This window comes from Tetranychus urticae, chromosome 3 (assembly GCF_039701765.1).
Source record: "Tetranychus urticae isolate SD_2017Ah chromosome 3, NJAU_TeUrti_SD_1.0, whole genome shotgun sequence".
Lineage (NCBI taxonomy): Eukaryota > Metazoa > Arthropoda > Arachnida > Trombidiformes > Tetranychidae > Tetranychus > Tetranychus urticae.
Genome location: NC_142960.1, coordinates 5,088,732 through 5,107,646, shown reverse-complemented (window position 1 = coordinate 5,107,646; position 18,915 = coordinate 5,088,732). Strand labels below are relative to the sequence as shown.

At 32.5% G+C, this 18,915-nt stretch overlaps 3 protein-coding genes across 3 annotated transcripts; 1 reads left to right on the top strand and 2 right to left on the bottom strand.

Moving 5' to 3' along the window:
* The first annotated feature begins 255 nt into the window (after positions 1–255).
* On the top strand, positions 256–14,617 carry LOC107371513 (uncharacterized). Its single transcript, XM_015939621.3, has 6 exons — positions 256–3,206; positions 3,563–3,650; positions 11,307–11,555; positions 11,712–11,825; positions 13,104–13,304; positions 13,608–14,617. Exons 1-6 carry the CDS (start codon positions 556–558, stop codon positions 13,887–13,889), a joined length of 3,585 nt encoding a protein of 1,194 aa, XP_015795107.2. The 5' UTR covers positions 256–555; the 3' UTR covers positions 13,890–14,617.
* Positions 7,537–9,474, bottom strand: LOC107371514 (acetylcholinesterase-1-like). The gene has a single exon (XM_015939622.2). It carries the CDS (start codon positions 9,244–9,246, stop codon positions 7,594–7,596), a length of 1,653 nt encoding a protein of 550 aa, XP_015795108.2. The 5' UTR covers positions 9,247–9,474; the 3' UTR covers positions 7,537–7,593.
* Positions 14,618–15,452: 835 nt separating the features above from the next.
* LOC107370811 (uncharacterized) lies at positions 15,453–18,574 on the bottom strand. Its single transcript, XM_089268989.1, has 10 exons — positions 18,261–18,574; positions 17,561–17,816; positions 17,391–17,491; positions 17,198–17,298; positions 16,859–17,026; positions 16,576–16,599; positions 16,396–16,449; positions 16,239–16,263; positions 16,037–16,078; positions 15,453–15,963 (listed from the first exon to the last, which is right to left on the bottom strand). The coding sequence occupies exons 1-10, from the start codon at positions 18,409–18,411 to the stop codon at positions 15,722–15,724; spliced, it is 1,164 nt and encodes a 387-aa protein (XP_089125115.1). The 5' UTR covers positions 18,412–18,574; the 3' UTR covers positions 15,453–15,721.
* Positions 18,575–18,915: the final 341 nt, after the last annotated feature.

The following is an 18,915-nucleotide window of genomic DNA, read 5'->3' as shown; positions in this document are numbered from 1 at the left end:
TCGATAAGAATCTGTCTGTACCCATGCAGATTGAACTTGGAGTAGATGAAATTCTTATGAAAACTGAATCTGTAGGAAAAGTTATCAAAATAAAGACTGGTTACATTAACTGTATATTGAAAATAACATGAAAACCCAATGAGCAAAAGACCAAACTGTTTATTATTTACACCGTTAGATGGTGATGGCAGAATTTTAAGAAATCGTTTTAGTTGTTAGAGCCAACTGCAGATGGCATTCCTATTTTTATGTTTATTTTTATGTTGTTATTTTTTTATCTTCACTGCTCCTTCTTCATCTTCCTTTTTGCTTACTTTCATTTCATTTTATGCTCAGAGTTGCAATAAAGTTCAGTTATCATCCTTAGATCAAGCTGCACAAAAATACTAAACTATATGTGACTCAAGCAACTTGTAACTTTTACTTTTGTTGATAATGGAAACTGCGGTAAGCTCTTCTTATGGGAAACTTTTCTCTACAACTTTTTGTTAACAAGTAACCAGGTTAAGAGTGAACAAAGTTTTCTTTTGTGCCTTTACACTTTATACTTTCATCATGACCTCAACTGGGTATGGTAAAATAAATGGTACCAAAGGTGGTAATAGGTGTTCTTGTTGTCCATATGGATATCATATTGATGTTGAATTTGTGCAATATTGTGAAGCTTTATTAGCATCTTTGCAAGGTAGACGTGCATCTTCATCTTCTTCCTCAAGAGGATCTTTTTCACTCAATCGACCACCAAAACGGCTTATTTTAACATCAACCACATCACTTCCGAATGATGATGCCACTTATCAATGGCTATGTGATCAAAATCAAAATAAAACCAACGGCCATGGAAAACCCGGAACCGCCAATCACAATCTCTTTCACCGTTCATCACCTTTATCTAACAATTCTAATGGTTTACCTCAATTTAGTCCCAACCATATCAACTCTCCTAACTTTCTTCATCGACTCCGTCCTGTTGGTAGAAGTAATTCCTCTTCAAGAATCCATGATATACTCAATCCACCAAGTCCTGTGGATAAATCATTAACTGATGCTGTTGAGTTGTTTGAAAAAGTATTAAAGGAACATGAACAGGCAGCTTTTTCCTATTCGGTTCCAAGTTCACCGGCTCCTTACACACCATCACCATTGACTACATCAACGCCAGTCCGAAGAGGATCTTTCCCGCGTTTTAATGGAAGTGATCTCATAAATCATGGCAATAGCTCACCCATCTCACCCAATCCTTTAACTGGTCTAAATCGAGCCTCTGAATCTCAACCTTCATCGCCTGCAGGCTTCTCAAACATCTCATGTAACAATCATCACGGCCATCAAACTAATCATCATAACGGTGTTAACAAAACATTATTCAATCAATTTCGTGATCAACTGCAAGTTAGTGTCCAAAAGATGAGAGACCTTGAACAGCAAGTTAAGGATATTCCTGTTTTAAAGCAGAAAATAATTCTTCTTCAAGCTGAGAGGAAAAGATTATTGGAAAAAGTAAATCCAGAAGATAGTGTTACTCATAATGATGATAGAAACTCACCATTAGATGATTCTAGAGTCGAAGAGTTAGAAAAAAGTGGCATTATAACACCACCTTTAAGTAGAAGAAAATTTCTTTTCCAATCAGATTCTTTGGAAGGATCACAAGAATATAATTTCGATGATAAGCATTCATCATCCAGATTAGCAACAGTTAGTCCAGTGTCATTTAAAAGCTTAAAATTGCAAAATTCATCTTTCCGTGATCATGCTACTCAAACTGACCAATTAAGTAGTCAAATAGCAGAAAATTTCAATAATAATTGTAAAACTGAACAACCAGAAGGATCCTCGCAAGCAACTGCGATTGAAACATCAAAACTCTATAAAAATATTTTGAGTATCAACAATAATGTGGAATCAATTTCAATCAGACCAACTTCGTTAAGCATCGGCAAGACATCAACATTTTCATCTATTAATTCACCATCTCAACGAGCAGAATTGTTGTCAACTGGAAATGTAATGTCACCAATATCAAGCAATAATGATTTACCTCCCAAAGTTTACCGATCTATCGGTATATCAGTTAACATAGCACCCACCTTGCCTCGGCGATCGATGGTTAACTCAAGAGAAAGTGAAACAAAGAAAGGTCAACTATTTGATGATGATCTTAAACAAGAGCAACAACACATTTCTCCCAATATGCCAACGGCAACATCAACCTTACCGTCCTTTGCTCTTCCTAAACCACTCCTAATGTCCCGAGGTACAAATCCAATGCCATTAGAGCGTCATGATGCTATAACACAAGCAAATCCAAAAATATTACATGCTTCTGTCGGAACTGATTACTTTCATCTGCGAGAGACTGGAATAAATTGTAATTATCGTAAAGATTTAAATATTAGAGATAATCACCAATCAAGTCAAACTGATGAACCAAAAGCTATCACAACGGAAGACAAAATTACCCAAATAAACCTAAAATGTTCTCACTGTGAATTAAAACAAATGGAGACTATTGGTGTGGGCAGTGGATTAATATGTTCACCATTGACACCATCGTCAATAACAAATGCTTCAGAAGTTGGCGTAAACACTGAAGCCTCCGGACTTATAGCCGGGAACACCCGAATGGTTGATTCAATGATTTCTTCAATATCATCAATGGCCTCTAGTATACAGTCAATTAAATTGTGTGATAAATGTAATGAAACGATAACCTCACTTGCTCGAGAAGTTGTTATAAAAGATAAAACGCCAAGTCCAGGAATTGGAAGCCGTATTCCTAGGCTTGCCAATTCATTGCCACCACAGTCATCAGTAACAGAAACACCATTACAATCTTGTAATCCTCAACACCAACAGCAATCAACCGAGATGCCTTGTTTGTCTATCAAATCAACCAATCTTTCAAATAAGATTATCATTGAAGAGGGAAACGATGACGAGATACTTGTCTTTAGAGATCCAAATGCCAATTTAGGGTCACGTAAACATCGATCCAATTTCCCGTCCATGATGACACCCCAAGTTGACCTGGAGAACATCCGTTTATTTGAAGAAGCCTGTAAAATAAGCGATTCCGAATCAGAAGGTGATGATGAGGATCCTGAATCATTTTCATCCAGTGAAGGCACCTATATCCTTGAAGATGGTGTAATTGTACCTGGACGTAAAATGTTCATTAATAACAACACCCGTCCAAAAGAAATGTGAGTTTTGTTAAACTCTGAATTGCGTGTTTTCAACCTTTTTTTTCATTACAAAAAAAGAAGAAGAAGAAACTTGTGATTCTATTTTCTCCTTCCCCTGCTAAATGTTAACAAATTTACCGATTCTCACAGCACACAGAATTACCTCATATCACGTAAAAATTGATTATAACTACAATTTATCCTCATGTTAATTATACAACCATCTCTGGCGTTTCCGCTGAATTAACACTGTGTGTGTGGGAAGATGAAGTTATTTTTTGTTTCTTCCAATTTTTCACCATTTTAATCTTACCGCAAAGCCTTACAATTAATTAAATGTTTTCCTTTTTTCTTTAATTCTCTTACCTTTCCAGAATCAAGCCAAGTAAGGAACTTCGAGCAGCTTTAAAGGTTCTCAACGATAGTCTACTCAAGCCCGATCTCTCAAATAAACCTGCAACAGTGAGTTTCCAACCTTTTCAACTTAACCAATATTAATAATACAAACTGGCAAACTTGTTCAACTAATGATTATTATTTCAATTTGTGGTTAACTCTTTTTTTTTCCTTTGCACTCATGGAACATAAAATTTCACCCTGAAAATATCTTAACTTTTAATTAGCCTTGAAAAATGGTTTTGATGGTTTTTCTTGTTACTTTTTTTTCTCTCTCCTTTCTATTAATTCAGATGTTAACAGTATAATTAGCTTGTTTGTTGATTGTCTTGACAACATTAATGGTAAAAACTGATCACATAATGTTGAAAAATCAACTAAACCTGGTTTGATTAACTGTTCAATGCAATCACCAGCAAGTCAATTCATGAAAAAGAGAGAGGAAAAAAAGATGAAACTGAAGAAGATCATGTTCTTAATGAAAAAGAAGCAAAAGTTGAAGTGAAAGCCGGTTTTTTGTCAGATTTTTTTACTTCTTCATATATTAACCCAACGCATGTTACAATTATTCTGACCTTCATGGGTAGCTCAATTGATCATTAATAATGATGGAGAAACAGTTAGATAACAATGTGAGTCAATTTTGATTGCTTGTGGTTAGCAAAAAAAAGAATGCTTATATTGCGATAAATTGAGTAGATTTTCATGTTAAATTCATTTTAATATTTCCATCATGAAACCTACAAAATATTCATTTACCTGTTCATTTTGAATGATTACCGTATTCCGTATGGTGCATTCAAAAATGACTGATGGCTTGAATAGATTAATAACTATTTCAAATTGATTACCAAAAGGTATTCTGCAAAAGAAATGCTTACTTTATCATAACTTTCCTAAAAGGGTTGATCTTATTTACCTTGTTTGGGTGATAACACGAAAGCAAATTAAACCTGCAATTCAATCCTCTTTTTTGAACACTTTAATATAAATCTTGCATTAAAATCTTTTGATCAAAATTCACCTTCTAAATTAGTGTTGCTGTTAAATAGTCAATACTTGATTAACCAAGTGAATCTGTCACTTCCATTCAACATAACCCTGTAAATTCTGGTGAACATTTTTTTCCAAACCATTATTCTGTTCACAAGATGAATCATCAAATGAACAAAAAATGCCAACTTTGATACAATTGCTTGAGATTTATGATGAATCTTAACAATTTTTGCTTCACTCAACTTGAATTTTGATCTTACTTTATCAAGAAAAATGTATCTTTAGATGTTTCGTTTATTATCAGCTGTTTTATTTTGTGAAATGTCATTTTTGTCGCCATTTCTCTTGTCAATTTACTTTGTTTATTCCTACCTCATGATAAAATCTTGTTATTGGCTCTACCTGAATGGTAATATTGCCTTACCTTAAAGGTTATTATACAAACAACAAGGTAATAAGATTATGTAAACAGAATTGTCTTGCATTAGAATCTGGTTAATCTAAGTTAATAGCTTGATCAATGTTTTAAGTGCCATTTAATCATTGCCATGACTGAATCTTTCAATCCAATAATTAGTTGAAAGATTATGTTCATTTATGATTAACTGAATTAAGCTGAAAAAAGTTGATTTTTTGTTGAAAATTGGATAATAAATTGGTTAATCTTGTTGATTTTTAATTCTATTAATTATTATTAGTTATTACCTGTATTTACCTCTCTTCCTGACATCCATTTAAAAATCACCTTTAATGTCAAGTTGAAAGCTTGTAAGTTATGAATTTAATGTGTATTGATCAGGCTGTCAAAGTAAAATTTATGATTTAACGCTAATTAACCATTTTCAACCCAACCGATCACTAATGCCCTTCAATAATTAATCAAATTAACTGGCTACAATTAATAGCTTTGATCAGCTAATTTTTGCTGTTAATCAGATTACACGGTGAAACCATTAAATCATTCATTTGGCAGAATCAAATATTTTTTCAATCTTTTCAAAAAAATCACTTTCGCTGCAACTCTTTTAGTCCAATTATCATTCATTTTTATCCAATTTTTCACCTTTAAGAAACTTCAACAATTGAAGGAGCCAAAAGGTTCATCAATTGTAATTCAGCAATTTTTAGATATTTTAAAAATATCAAATTCTCGGGTTGAAGTTGAAGCTAAAGCTTTTTGAGCTAAACCTTAAAATGCCTTTTCTAATGAATGGAAAAAAATTTGACACATTAAAACTTTGAAGCGATAATAATAGGCAAATAATAGGCAATAACCAAAGGACAGTTTGATAATTGTCAAGATTCAAGTTTCCTTGTCAACTATCCAAGCAGAACAATAATCTTTCTTGAAATGCTGTCCAACTGACAACCTCAAAGACTCAGCATTAGGAACCCTAAATCCAGAGGGTTGTGAGTAAACATTATCTCTATCTAGAGATGAAAACACTATTTTAAGACCTTTTTAAGGTTGTTTTTTTTACTCATGTTTACAAGGAAACTTGAGTTGATGATGATTAGGATGAGAAAATAGTTAACCATTAATCCATCTCAGTTTACCTAATGATGAACAAGAAAGTTATTGTAAACCAGAAAAGCGTCAAATAATTATGTACAAATGTTATCAACCATATGTTTAATGTTCACCTGTATATGTTTACCTGAATGCACTGGTGACTATTACTCTCGACAAATCAATGTTTCTTTATGATCAGTCAACCAATCAATATTATTGATTTATGGTTAAATGTCTTTGGTTTTGACCTTTTCTCAATAACCGATGGCAAATTGGCCATCGGTTGTTGTACTGAAAACGCTCACACAAACACTTTTACACACACCTTAAATTGATCTCTTGTAGGCGATCAACAACCATTAAATTGCGTTACCTTTCAACATAAATTCATAAAAATTAATTGCTCCAACAGACAAACTATCATTAGTTTTAAATGTTACTTAAGCAATTAAAATTCTTATCCTATTATTAGGTAAACATTGAAAAGGGCAACCAAAATGATAATTTTAATTATCATTTCCACCAACGACAATAACAATTCAAAAATAGTTGCCATAATATGCTCAAAACCCAAGAAACCAGGAATTGAATATTCTGATAAAGATTCTGAAGATGCATTTATTTGTTAAATTTTGTGCAAATTTGATCAAAGCCGATCATTATCTGTATCAACCTAGCCCTTTATTGGCAATTAACAATTTGCAATTCAATTGAAGCAATTTTTCAGGCCAAATCAACGTTTTTTTGCCGATAATTTGTTTCATCGTGGGCTACTCTTTGTTGTTACTTTGTATTAATCTCATTTTTCTTTGGCTATTTTATCAATTTAGCAATTGTAATTACAATTATTACTGTCAAACAAACTCACTGTTTTACATTAATAACATGTTTCTTGCTTTCGCCTACATGATTCAAGATGAACTTTTGCATGGAGAAAACTGTGAAACATCAATTTCATTTGCATCCTTCATCATCATTATCATCCTTCGCCTGTTTGTCTTCATAATAATAATAAGACCACACATGTAATTTGTTTTCACTAACAATTTTAACGCTTTTCATTTTTTCCAATCAAATAATTGAAAGCAATCATCTTTGCATGTTGGATACATTTCAATTGAAAATCACTCGTTATAAACACATTATTGATACACTAATCAATTAATTGATAATTTTGTTGCAAAAAATTTACCCAAAATAATAGACTTAAAATGCATCATCAGCTGCATCTAAATTCATCTTATCTAACAATTTGATTATCAATTGAACATTGAAACTATTGTTTAGTTTTAGGTCACATTTTCAAATTGTTTTCATTTCCACTATCATTTCCCCAATCCCATCATGATAAACAAATTGCGTTTACTGAATTTGAAGCTAATTTAATTTGTCAATAATGGCCATTGTTTGACTTGATTGTAAAAAAGTGACTTCAGTTTCTGGTAAAAGGTTTACCAATTTCGGGTAAACTTAAAATATACTTTCGTTTTTAATGTTTGACTATTCAGGCAATAATTTACAGATTACTGAATCTTTGTCGATGCTGATTTTTTTGTAGTTCATTGTAGTGTTTCCGTCGATTTCATATTGATACATAATGTAATCACGTTGATCGGAATCGAATAAAACTGATGACCACTTCATTGAGCCTTTGTGCACAAAATAAGACCACAACTCAATCATAAAGCGACTCATGTCTCTATCTTCATCATTATACTCGTCATAATCTTTAAATGGTAATCCAAACAATATTTTAGTGTCATCTGCATGGTTAGGTCCATACAGTCTGCCAGGGTCGTTTCTCAAGCCACTTGTAACATATGTGTAATAATAAAGGTAAACTGGATTGTCGCTTGCCCAGTGTTTTGAAAATTTGAGCAGTGGACAGTGTTGACAAAGGTCATTAACAGCAGCTATAACTGCTTCAGTTAATCGATAGCTATCACCATCAACGATTGAGTTAAGATAATATTTCAAAATGGATTCCGAGTTTGGTGGATTAATGGCTCCAGTTGAATTGGTAATGTATGATTGTATCAATGTTACAGCTTGAAACAAACTGGTTACATTTACTGATGGCTTGGTTTCAATGGGAACCTTTCCAATCAACAACGGTTTACCATGAACATATTTATGGTCTTCCAGTAAAGTGTCTGTCGACTTTGGTAGAAATGAATTTCCATATGATGGAAGGAAAGTTGACGATGAACACTGAGATGGTTCGGATGTCTGCAAGTCCCCCTGAGCCTGAGCTATTTTTAGTGCATCAACCCTCATCAGACATTCAACTTCATCATCCATCAAGAAAACACTGTCTAAAGGGATTTGTGAACAATTGAGTCGTCTAGTCAATTCACGGGCTTTCCTCAAAGCCAAACCAGGTGAATCCAATCCTGACCGGTGGCAAGCTGTTCCACTCATGACCATTGCTTGTTGGTAAAGATGGCGAGTTTCAGTGGACATGAGGTGCATGGTTGAAAATGAAGCTCCAGCCGAATGGCCCATCAAAGTTACCCTTTCAGGGTCACCACCAAAAGCACCAATATTTTCCTGGACCCATTCAAGAGCAGCCTTTTGATCCCAAAGCGCCAAATTTCCTGGTATCTTGCTTGGATGACCATACATCAACCCCAACGCACCTAAACGATAATTGAAAACGACAAGAACCATGTTTCCAAGGCCTGCAAGGTAACCTCCGTAAATGTGAGGATTTCCTGATGAACCGTAAACATAACCACTTCCATGGATGAAAACAAGAACAGGCAATTTTGGCTTTAATGGTCTTTCATCAGTTAAATTTGCTGGTGTGTAAACGTTAATGAAAAGACAGTTTTCACTTGATGGTATTGTACTGTGTTTGGCCTCATCTTCAGGTGTTTGAATGCACCCAAAACGATATGAAGTCGCATTGTAAATGCCTTTATGACGAAGGCCAGTTTTCCTCAAAGGAATTGATGGTTTGAAGCGAAGTCGACCCACTGGTGGCAGAGCATAAGGAATGCCTAAAAAATGATGAACAGGAGTGTCGATAATTTGCCGTGTAAAACCTCGAAGTGTTGACCATTTTGTTACAACCAATGGATCTGAACATTTGTTGGTAAACACAGCTGTCAATGAATAGGCTAAGATGATGATTAAAAAATAGGTTTTCATTTTTTAGCTAAAAAATGAAACCATTTGTTGATTAAAACTAATTTTGCTATTGTTTCAGCAAATTACCTTTTCTGTTCAATATCATCTTCTTCCTGATTTACAATCAAAGCTACAGGGTGATGTTAAGGGACACTAAATGCGCAAACAATTGGCGCTTCTTTCAATTGTCATCATTGGCAACAATTTACATTTGTAAATGTATAAAAGTTGAACACAAAAACAGTTAAACGCGCAATTGAAATGATTATTACCTTTTCACAAACTTTCATTTCACCCTGTAATCTATTCTCATCAGATAAATGAAAGCAAGATTCAAGAGAATCAATTGATATCATGAAATTGCCTTTCATAATGCAGCCTATTGTTTGATTGTACGGTTGATTATCGGTAAATTGTTGCTTCATTTTTGCATTTCAATTGATTCACCATTTCTTTCCAATTATTGCTACCTTTTCAAGTTATCTTTAAACCTTTTTATACTCAACATTTCATTTCCTAACACCTAATTATATCGACCATCTGATGATATTAACTGGGTTAAGATTAATTTTATCCTTCCAACACCAAGCTTGACATTTATAAAGATACATTTTAAATTATCCTTATCCTAATATAATCCATTCATTTCTGATATCAAAATGATGATCCGTATAACAATTCAGTTACCCTTTTTTGTGTATTTTTATCCATTCACTGATCAACTCTTCATTTTACTGATTTTAATTTTGATTTCAAATTGACTTATTAAATTTACTCATTTAACTGGTTGGTTATTAGGTTTGTACTGAACTTTACTCTCGACTGTTTCAGTTGAAAAGCAATCTGAATAGTAATTTCAACTTTTACTTTTATTCCTATCGATTGTATTACAAACATATTCATTAGTTAATTGCATTTGCTTGTTTATTGATTGTTTTGATTGATTGTTCACAACTTAATGATTTACCTTCTCTCATAATGTTGGAAAGTTTCCAGAAGAAAAGCCTTTTCAATGTTTCATATTATTTAACTGTATTATGTATCATGAGCAAAATTTAAACTACAATTAGTTAAATTTTTATGGCTTGTTGTTTGCTTCAAGTTTAATTGATTATTTAAATGATCAGTTATATGTTGAACATTTTTGATAATTACTTACAAGCTAATTATACAAGTGTATATGTAAGATGAAAGTATCTTACATTTGCCTGGAAAGTTCAGACACTTGGCAAAATGATGAATAATTTAATGTTTATTGAACAAAATCTGTTTATGAACTCCACTCACTGGCTATTTGATGGTTTAAGTTACAATTTATTGTTGAAATGGTTAATGAAAGTTTTATGATCAATGGTTTTGTTTTAAGTTGCTTCATTGGTTGCTTGAATTGCAAGCAAATCAAATTGAAAAATTGCTGTTTCACCATGATTTAGGTGAAAATGTGGACTGATTATTTTCAGATTTACTCGATTATACAATAAACTTGGACTGAAGAAGGAAAGAAATTACAGATTAAACAAAGTAAATAGTAAATTGGCAAGATTGTTAAGATTACAATTAGTTTCTACAACAACCATGACTGTCAATGTTAACAACCAGATAATTTAACCAGATAACCTAATCAAGTTTCCTTTTATTATTATTACCATTGACTTTACCGTCAACTTTCACTTTAACCTTACCTTTTTCAGTTCTCAACCCAACCAAGTGCAAACATTTTCATCTCTATTTTAACATGAAAACCATGAGTACAATGATCTCACTGAGCCTCAGCTTCAAAGTAAATCACTGTTGATAGTTATCCTATCAATGTCTGAATAATCAATCCAAGCATAAATCTTGAATAAATCAACTAATATTTAGAATATATTTTTTATCAAGTTATTAATATTAACAAGCAATTACTGCAAAAGGTTTGATTGTTTAGTATAAATGAAAATTTCAGAGTTGAACCATTTTGGTTACCATTGAGTTAATGTACTTTTTTTGAATGAATTTTGCCAAAATTTTTGCTCTTGTTGTTGTTTTTTTTGCTGCTAATTTGAAATTAATTTTGATCTTTTCTTTTAATCTAATCACAGGCTAAGAGTGTTCAGATCATTGAGAAGGAATGGTTTTCAATTGCTGCCTGTAAAGACAGTGACCCAACCATGATTGAAGTGTATCTTGATTGCTTTGAGAGTTTCTCGGCCCATCTATTGAACAAGATAGTTAATTTGACGGATTCAAGTGGCAACACTGCAATGCATTATGCCATATCACACTCTAATTTTGATGTTGTTTCTGTCCTCCTGGATTCCAAGGTTTGCGATGTCAATAAACAAAACAAGGTAAACACAAAATCACCAGTTTTTACCTAAAACATTTTCTGTCCTCTCCTCTCTCTCTCCAACTCATTCAACTGTTTCATCAACAATTGCCATTCATGGAACAGGTTTCAATTACTTTCTTTTCATCTGTACGTGTTTACTTTTCTATTGTTACAGGCTGGTTATACGGCAATAATGTTGGTATCCACAGCACGAGTATCCAATGAAACCCAAAAGGAAGTAATCAGACGACTATTTAACCTGGGTGATGTTAACATCAGAGCCAAACAGGTAAACATTGAAGAGCTTTTCTTTTGCTTTTCAAACGGTAAAAGTAGATCCAAAATGAGACCAACCTTGATAAGGATTGTAATCCATTTACGTATTCAATGTTGATACAGAAACGATAAAGTACAAGTAAAACCAAGCGTAAAAAAAGAGGCAAAAACGGATAAATTTTTAAAGGATAAGTTGAATGGGAATTGAGTTTTTTTTTGAAAAGACTGGTTTCTGGTTGTTATTGTATGATTAGGGTTGACGTTTTTATGAGTTGGCGTTCAAACATTATCAATTGCTATAAACAGTAAAGGGTATCATACAGGGAAACATATTGATCAGCAATTCTGTTAACCATTTTACCTTGATTGTCTTACCGGTTAAAGCTTCAATTTTCATCGGCAGATTAACTTTATGTTTGACTAGCTTTTAAAGTAAAACTTGATCCACTAATTTAATCAATCAGTTTATTCCTGACTCTGTTGGCCTAATTTATTCAGATTGGTTAGTGATTTGTGTTTTATTTATTCCTCCATCTCATTTTCATGTCTAATTCAATTTAGTCTGAATAAGATAATTGCTGAGAAATAATTTACCTTATCAATTTGAATTATTAAATGGGTAATCACAATCTATTTAATAGACCTACAATTTGGTGAAATCATCTTCTAAGGGTTACTTTTTTCATTCAATTATCCATCTCATTTGATCTGTTTAAATTGTTAGTTTCATTCCTGTTTGATTACTGTCGATTGAACAAAGCAAATGATTATGATTGTTGATGAACCCAAATATTATGTGAAAAAGTGACCGTATGATATGAACTATTCATGGTTCGTTAAGAATCTTCTAGTTTGTACTTTTTTCTCGACTTATTATTTATAAATGACTATTTTTAAATTGTTAATTCACTCAATTTTCATGATAGTTGGTTAAATGGTAAACCAAAAAATGGTTAAATATCAAGCTGAATAAACTGACTGAACATTATAATAAATTTACATGACTTGGCTTTTACAAATTTTTATATCAGTTTTAATCAACCTTAACATGGTAAATCTATCCGATTAGATGATTTTATTTCTTCCTTTTTCTACCTTTTTTTGCCTCTTTGAATTGCCCTTTGGCCTTAAGCCCGCCTCAGCCTTAAATCACTTTCTGTATCTTGATTTAATCCACTTGAAAACAAAAACATTTTACCCTTGATAAACTAATTAATCTTACTCAAATTGATTCTGTTCATCATTTTTAATGTTGATTCTTCTTTCTCTCTTCAATCTCTTTCCAATCTAGAATGGACAAACTGCATTAATGTTAGCCTCAAGTCATGGTCAATTTACAACTTGTAAATTATTATTGGAAGCTGGAGCAGCCCTTAATGTTCAGGATAACGATGGATCAACGGCATTAATGTGTGCAACGGAACACGGCCATATTGAGATTGTTAAACTGCTCCTTTCCCATCCTGAGTGTGATCCAAACATTGCTGACAATGTAATTAATGAGATTTATTACTGATTATGTATCTGGTGATCAAAATTGAAAATCAATGTTAGATTAATGAATTGATTTTGTTCTCTGTAGGTGTTGAGAAAAAAAGAAAGAATGAAAAAAAATATTGACTTTCTCATTGAATAGTCATGATTATTGAATAATGCTTGAGGTTATGATTTTTTTCCTCTATTGGCTTACCTGGATAATTAATCAATTTACTTCTCTATCATTGATATTTCAATTAAGATTATGCATTATTTAACGTTATATTAATTACTTTTCTCCATTTTCATCTGTATTTAGGATAAAGCTACAGCCATGTCCATCGCCATGGAATGCGGACGAAAAGATATCGCTGTATTACTTTATGCCAGCTGTAATATGCTCAGTAGAGGTTCATCGCCTTACGCATCCCTAAGAAGATCACAGTCTAAAGCTATTACCACGCAATTACAACGAACCGGATCCTTTAGTTCTCGGTCAAACCAAGGAAATCGCAGCTTTGCTTTAGCACCTTCACCACCAACACGCTCTCGTCACTCCTCTGCTAAATCAAGTGCGAGTCAACACCGTTCAAAAAGATAAATGAGCACAATTTTTTAAGAGCAAACGCGGAAATAAAATGTCAACCAATAATGGCAGTTATTAATCAAAAATTTACTCCTGTTGTGTTCAACATTCAACAATGATAATGCATGTGTGCTAAATGCTTTTAAAGCAACTGTAGCATACAAATGTTAACAAATATAGCACTTTAGTGCCTTAAATTATTGAAAATTATTGTTTTAGGAGATTTCAATATTCACAAATTGATCAGCAATTATAAACTAATGATCATTTTGTTCACTCTATTATGAAATTTGTCTTAGCAATCGATTTCTCCCATCTTTAACTAGTCTAAATTAATCATTCCTGTTTGTATTTTGCACAATCAACAGTTGATTATTTTCATCCCGGGATGAGACTTAAAGCCGATCCGACTTTTACCCAAACCTTATTTAATTTAATTTTCCCAGTTTATGGGTTGAATATTCTTACGGAAAAACAAAAGCTCATTGTGAACCATTTACCATCATCGTTATTGACAAAAGCACTGTAAACATAACAAACAAACAACCCTTTCATGTACAACTCTTAAGATTTTATTCTCTTTTTTTGTAATACAATTGGTACAATTGTTTTCATGTTACCACCCTTTTTGCCTTATCCTTTACCTTTACCTGTTGTTGCAACAAAAATGTCTTTCTTCAATTGTTAACTGACGCAATCAGCAATTTTTTACTGTAGATTAATTAAACGGCTTTTCACCTTAACATTTGAAATGTCTTAAACACCTAATATGGCTGGAAAGGCCAATTTAAACTTGTACTTCCTATTGTCAAAAATTTTAATTTTATTGATTAACTTATTGCGTTTTTAGTAGTAGCTTATCTTTTATTGTTTTACTTGATCCTACCAAGTGAACAGCATGATAAATATTCAATAGATATCGAACATCTGAGAATGTTGATTCATTGGTTCAATTAATCTGCTCATTTTGACCATTTCATGCATATTTGAAAAGCTATTGAGTTGAATTATTTTAGCTTTGATTGTAAGTCAAACTCTTGTGACCAATTTTCCAATTGTTGTTATTGTTACAATAAACTTTACGTTTATATCGATGAAATTATTGCCGGTCGGAAGTAATTACCACGCAATTTAAATTGTAGTCAACTTATTACCTTGATCACAGTCCAAGATCAAGGAAAATCATTGAACCTTAATCAACCCAACCTTCTTACTGCCACCAACTCATTCATTTTGATTAAAATCAACTCCTCTGCAACTTTACCATTCAGCTAACCAAGAAAAACAAATTAGAATTGTTAGACAATCTTCTAAATTATATTGAAATCAGTTGGAAATAGTGTTTGTTGTACAATTAATGAGCCAAATTATTGAAGGTGGCTTAGTTGATAACTCTGTTGCTGTCTTACCGTTTAGGATATGTCTAAATTTGTGAATAATCAGACATGATTAGTTTTGGTTGTAACATTAATCGACTTTTGTTCTTTTTCTCTTGCTTTTTGTCTTGTTTGAGTTTACCTCAATGTTGATTGTGTGAAGGTTAATTTGTTTACGGACCCAGATTATATACAACTCCAATTCAAATCTGAACTAATTACATCTTTAATTTACAGTTAAACAAAACCAGTTTCCAGCTGATTTTTTGTGTAATTTACATATTTGTCATGGATACAATTAATACATTGGAATTAAATTGTATGATAATTTGTATTCTTGATTGACTATGGTATAAATTGTTCAATGGTAAACAGTGCTCAAATCAAAACAAAAAAAATGACTGACTTAAAAGTATTGGTAAACCATTATATTAGTTTAATTTGATAATAGAAGATGATGGCGAAAGTTAATTAAATCAAATTTCCTAGATCAATAGCTGCTCCATCCAAAGATATCTTGAATCGGCTATTTGGTCTTTTCTTTTGTCTGATTTGCACAGGTTTTTGTGCTATCAAGTATCCTGGCTGATTATTTTGAGACTTTGCCAAATTTTCAAGCAACGCAGCAAGATGACTTTGGGTATCAGTGGATTTTTCCTCTTCTTTACCTCCATGTTTTGAATGATGCTCATGATCGTGATGGTGATGATGATCTGAAATCATAAAGAAAATTGTTAGTTTCAGTTGAGCCTTTGCCAAAGTCTTCGATTAAACTTGAATATTTACCATGTCCATGTTTGTGATCATGATCGTGCCAGTGTTCATGACCTGAAAATATAGATAAAGCAAATGTGTTAATAATTTGTCAATAAAAAATCAACAATCAAATTTTCATTGTATCAATTTAGACCAAAATGGAGGTGATCAAAATCTAGAGTTAAAATGATAACAAATTTGACAAGATTTGAATATAGTTCATATTCCTCACCATGTTGATGTGAGTGTTTGTTATCCTGAAAGTAAAGTAAAAACAGTATTAGTTTTAAGTTAATAATTTGTAATGTAATTTTAAAAAGAGAAATAATAAGTCTAATGACACAAAAAATACACAGACTTTTAATTTCAAAAGCTATGAATTAACTTACGTGTTGATGTTCATGGCCATGTTTATGAGCATGGGTATTTTCATGTCCATGATTCTGGTGTAATAAAATTTTCAAGAAAAAGATAATTAGTTCAATATAATAAAGGAATCGAGAAGGTCGGAGATTGAAAAGTTCAAGATGCACTTCATTGCCAACTTTACAATGACTTTTATAACTTACGTGTGCATGTGCATGTCCATGATTCTATTGATCAAGAAAAGAAAGAAAAAAATTCATTAATAAATCTATAAAATTAAAGCTATATTGGAAAATAAATAAAATTAGCTGCCCATAGATAATGAGATCATAAATTTATCTAGTTAAAGACAAAACTGATGCAATGATGACAAAATGATGAATTCCTAAGCTACTTGAATAATATTGGTCTCAATTTCAATTGAAAAAATATTTTGAATAGATTTATGATCAAGTGAGAAACACTTGATTTCTCTGAACAACTTACATGACCATGTTGGTGTCCATGGTTGTGTGCATGTTCATGACCGTGTGTATGAGCATGAGTATTTTCATGTCCATGCTCATGTCCGTGGCCGTGATCATGTGCGTGTTCGTGGTCGTGTCCATGTTCGTGATCGTGTCCATGATCATGTTCATGTGCATGATCGTGACCCTGTTGTGACAAAAATGAAATAGAAAAAGTTGAATAATTTTATGGTAAAATGTCGTAAAGCGATTGAAAATAAACAGAGTTTAATCAAATTAATATTTCCCCTCTTGTTAGCTTCAGATTTGATTAAAAACTAGAACTTTGAATTAATAGTGAAAGATGATTAAAACTTACATGATCATGTTTATGCCAATTGTCATGTTTGTGACCATGTTCATGTTCGTGGTCTTCTTCTGATGCATGGTGGTGGTGGTGATGATGGTGATGGTGAGTTTCTAACAGAAGAGAATGGCGAAAATCAATTGTAAAATTGTTAAATGTTCATACGAACGAAACAATAATCTGCAAAGATTTAGGTAATTCTTACCTTTGGTATGCCAAATATGATCGTCTCCTTTACCATCTTTTGTATGCCAGCTCCTGACAACACCCTGTGGCCCTTTGTGAAATACATCGAAATCTGGTTCACTATTAACAAAAAACAAGAAAGGGTTGAAAATAGAAGTTCAGTTTGTCGATGTACGAAAATTCACTTACTAGTCCCATCCTAGTTTCTTTGAAGGCACTGGTTTGTTTTCTAAACGTGACCCTTGGTCGTGAAATTTAGAGTCGATTGAGGGCAAGTTTGGCAGGGATTTTGGTCGTTGCTGCTCAAGTGGTTGAGATGGCGGAGGTGAGTTATTGAACCCATCTAAATCAAATAATGAATCTTTTCTAGGAGATGATAAAGGTTTAGTACCAGGTACTCCTTGGATTTGCTGATTACTTTTGGACTTCGATGGCAGAATTTGATCTATTAAACAAATCAAAATTTATCACAAATAAACACAAAAATAATTACCAAAGAAATAACAGTTGATAACAATGAACCAACAAAGGCTGTCAAATAAAAGCGCTTGATTAAATTCACTAAAGTCGCCATCTAGCGTTTGAAATCAAGAAAATAACGCGTAACAGGTTAAGTTTAATTTTGCAAAATTAGAAGTCTAACTTTAAATCTTTACCATTGATTTGACACCTTTGATTGTAATTATATTAAAATTTGAATCTTATATTCAAATCTAACAACAATTATTATCTTCTAATTAACTCTGACACAATAAATAACTACATGTATACTTGCGACTCCAAGGAGATTTCAAATGATGAACAAGGTAAGTCTTTTCCTATTTTGTCTGGAAATCAATTCATGTGTATCTAGATGATAATGTATTTTGTTAATTTTGTTCAGACTTACCAAATGAAACATCAGGTATTTGAATATTTTTTAAGTCCATGAAACTGTTGGAATCCCAGTCAAAATTTTTTGAAGGCATCATTGATAGTGAACAATGAACAGCTATGAGGATGATCACCAGCTTTATGTGAAACTCAATGATCCTCGCCATTTTAGCACGCTAATAAATAATTTAATCCTGTTTGTTACAACGTTTACTTTACAGTCAACAATTTATTCAGTCGTTGTTGACTCACCAATGAAACTAATACTAAAATCTCTTGGTAAGTTAACCATGTTTCTTAAATACAAACCAATAAACTATATTACCAACCTTCCTAATCATTTCCTCCTCCCAAATCTTCATTCACTCATCTTGACCCTTGTTAATTCTCGATGATGACATTAACAATTAACATTTTGAAAGCCCAATTAATTTAAAACATCTCGTTTTTTATGCTAAAATTCAACAAATGAAGCTGGAAACAAGGTTAACAAATAAGGTTATCATCTTACCTGAAAGGATGGACCATTATGTTGGATTGATTTAATAGTGAAATTGTTTCTTTCTTACAACCTTGTTTGAAAGATGATTATGTGAAAGCAATTGTCTCAAGTTAAATTGAGTATAAAGAGCGACACAAAAGTAAATAAAGTTGATTTTCGAGTGAAAGTT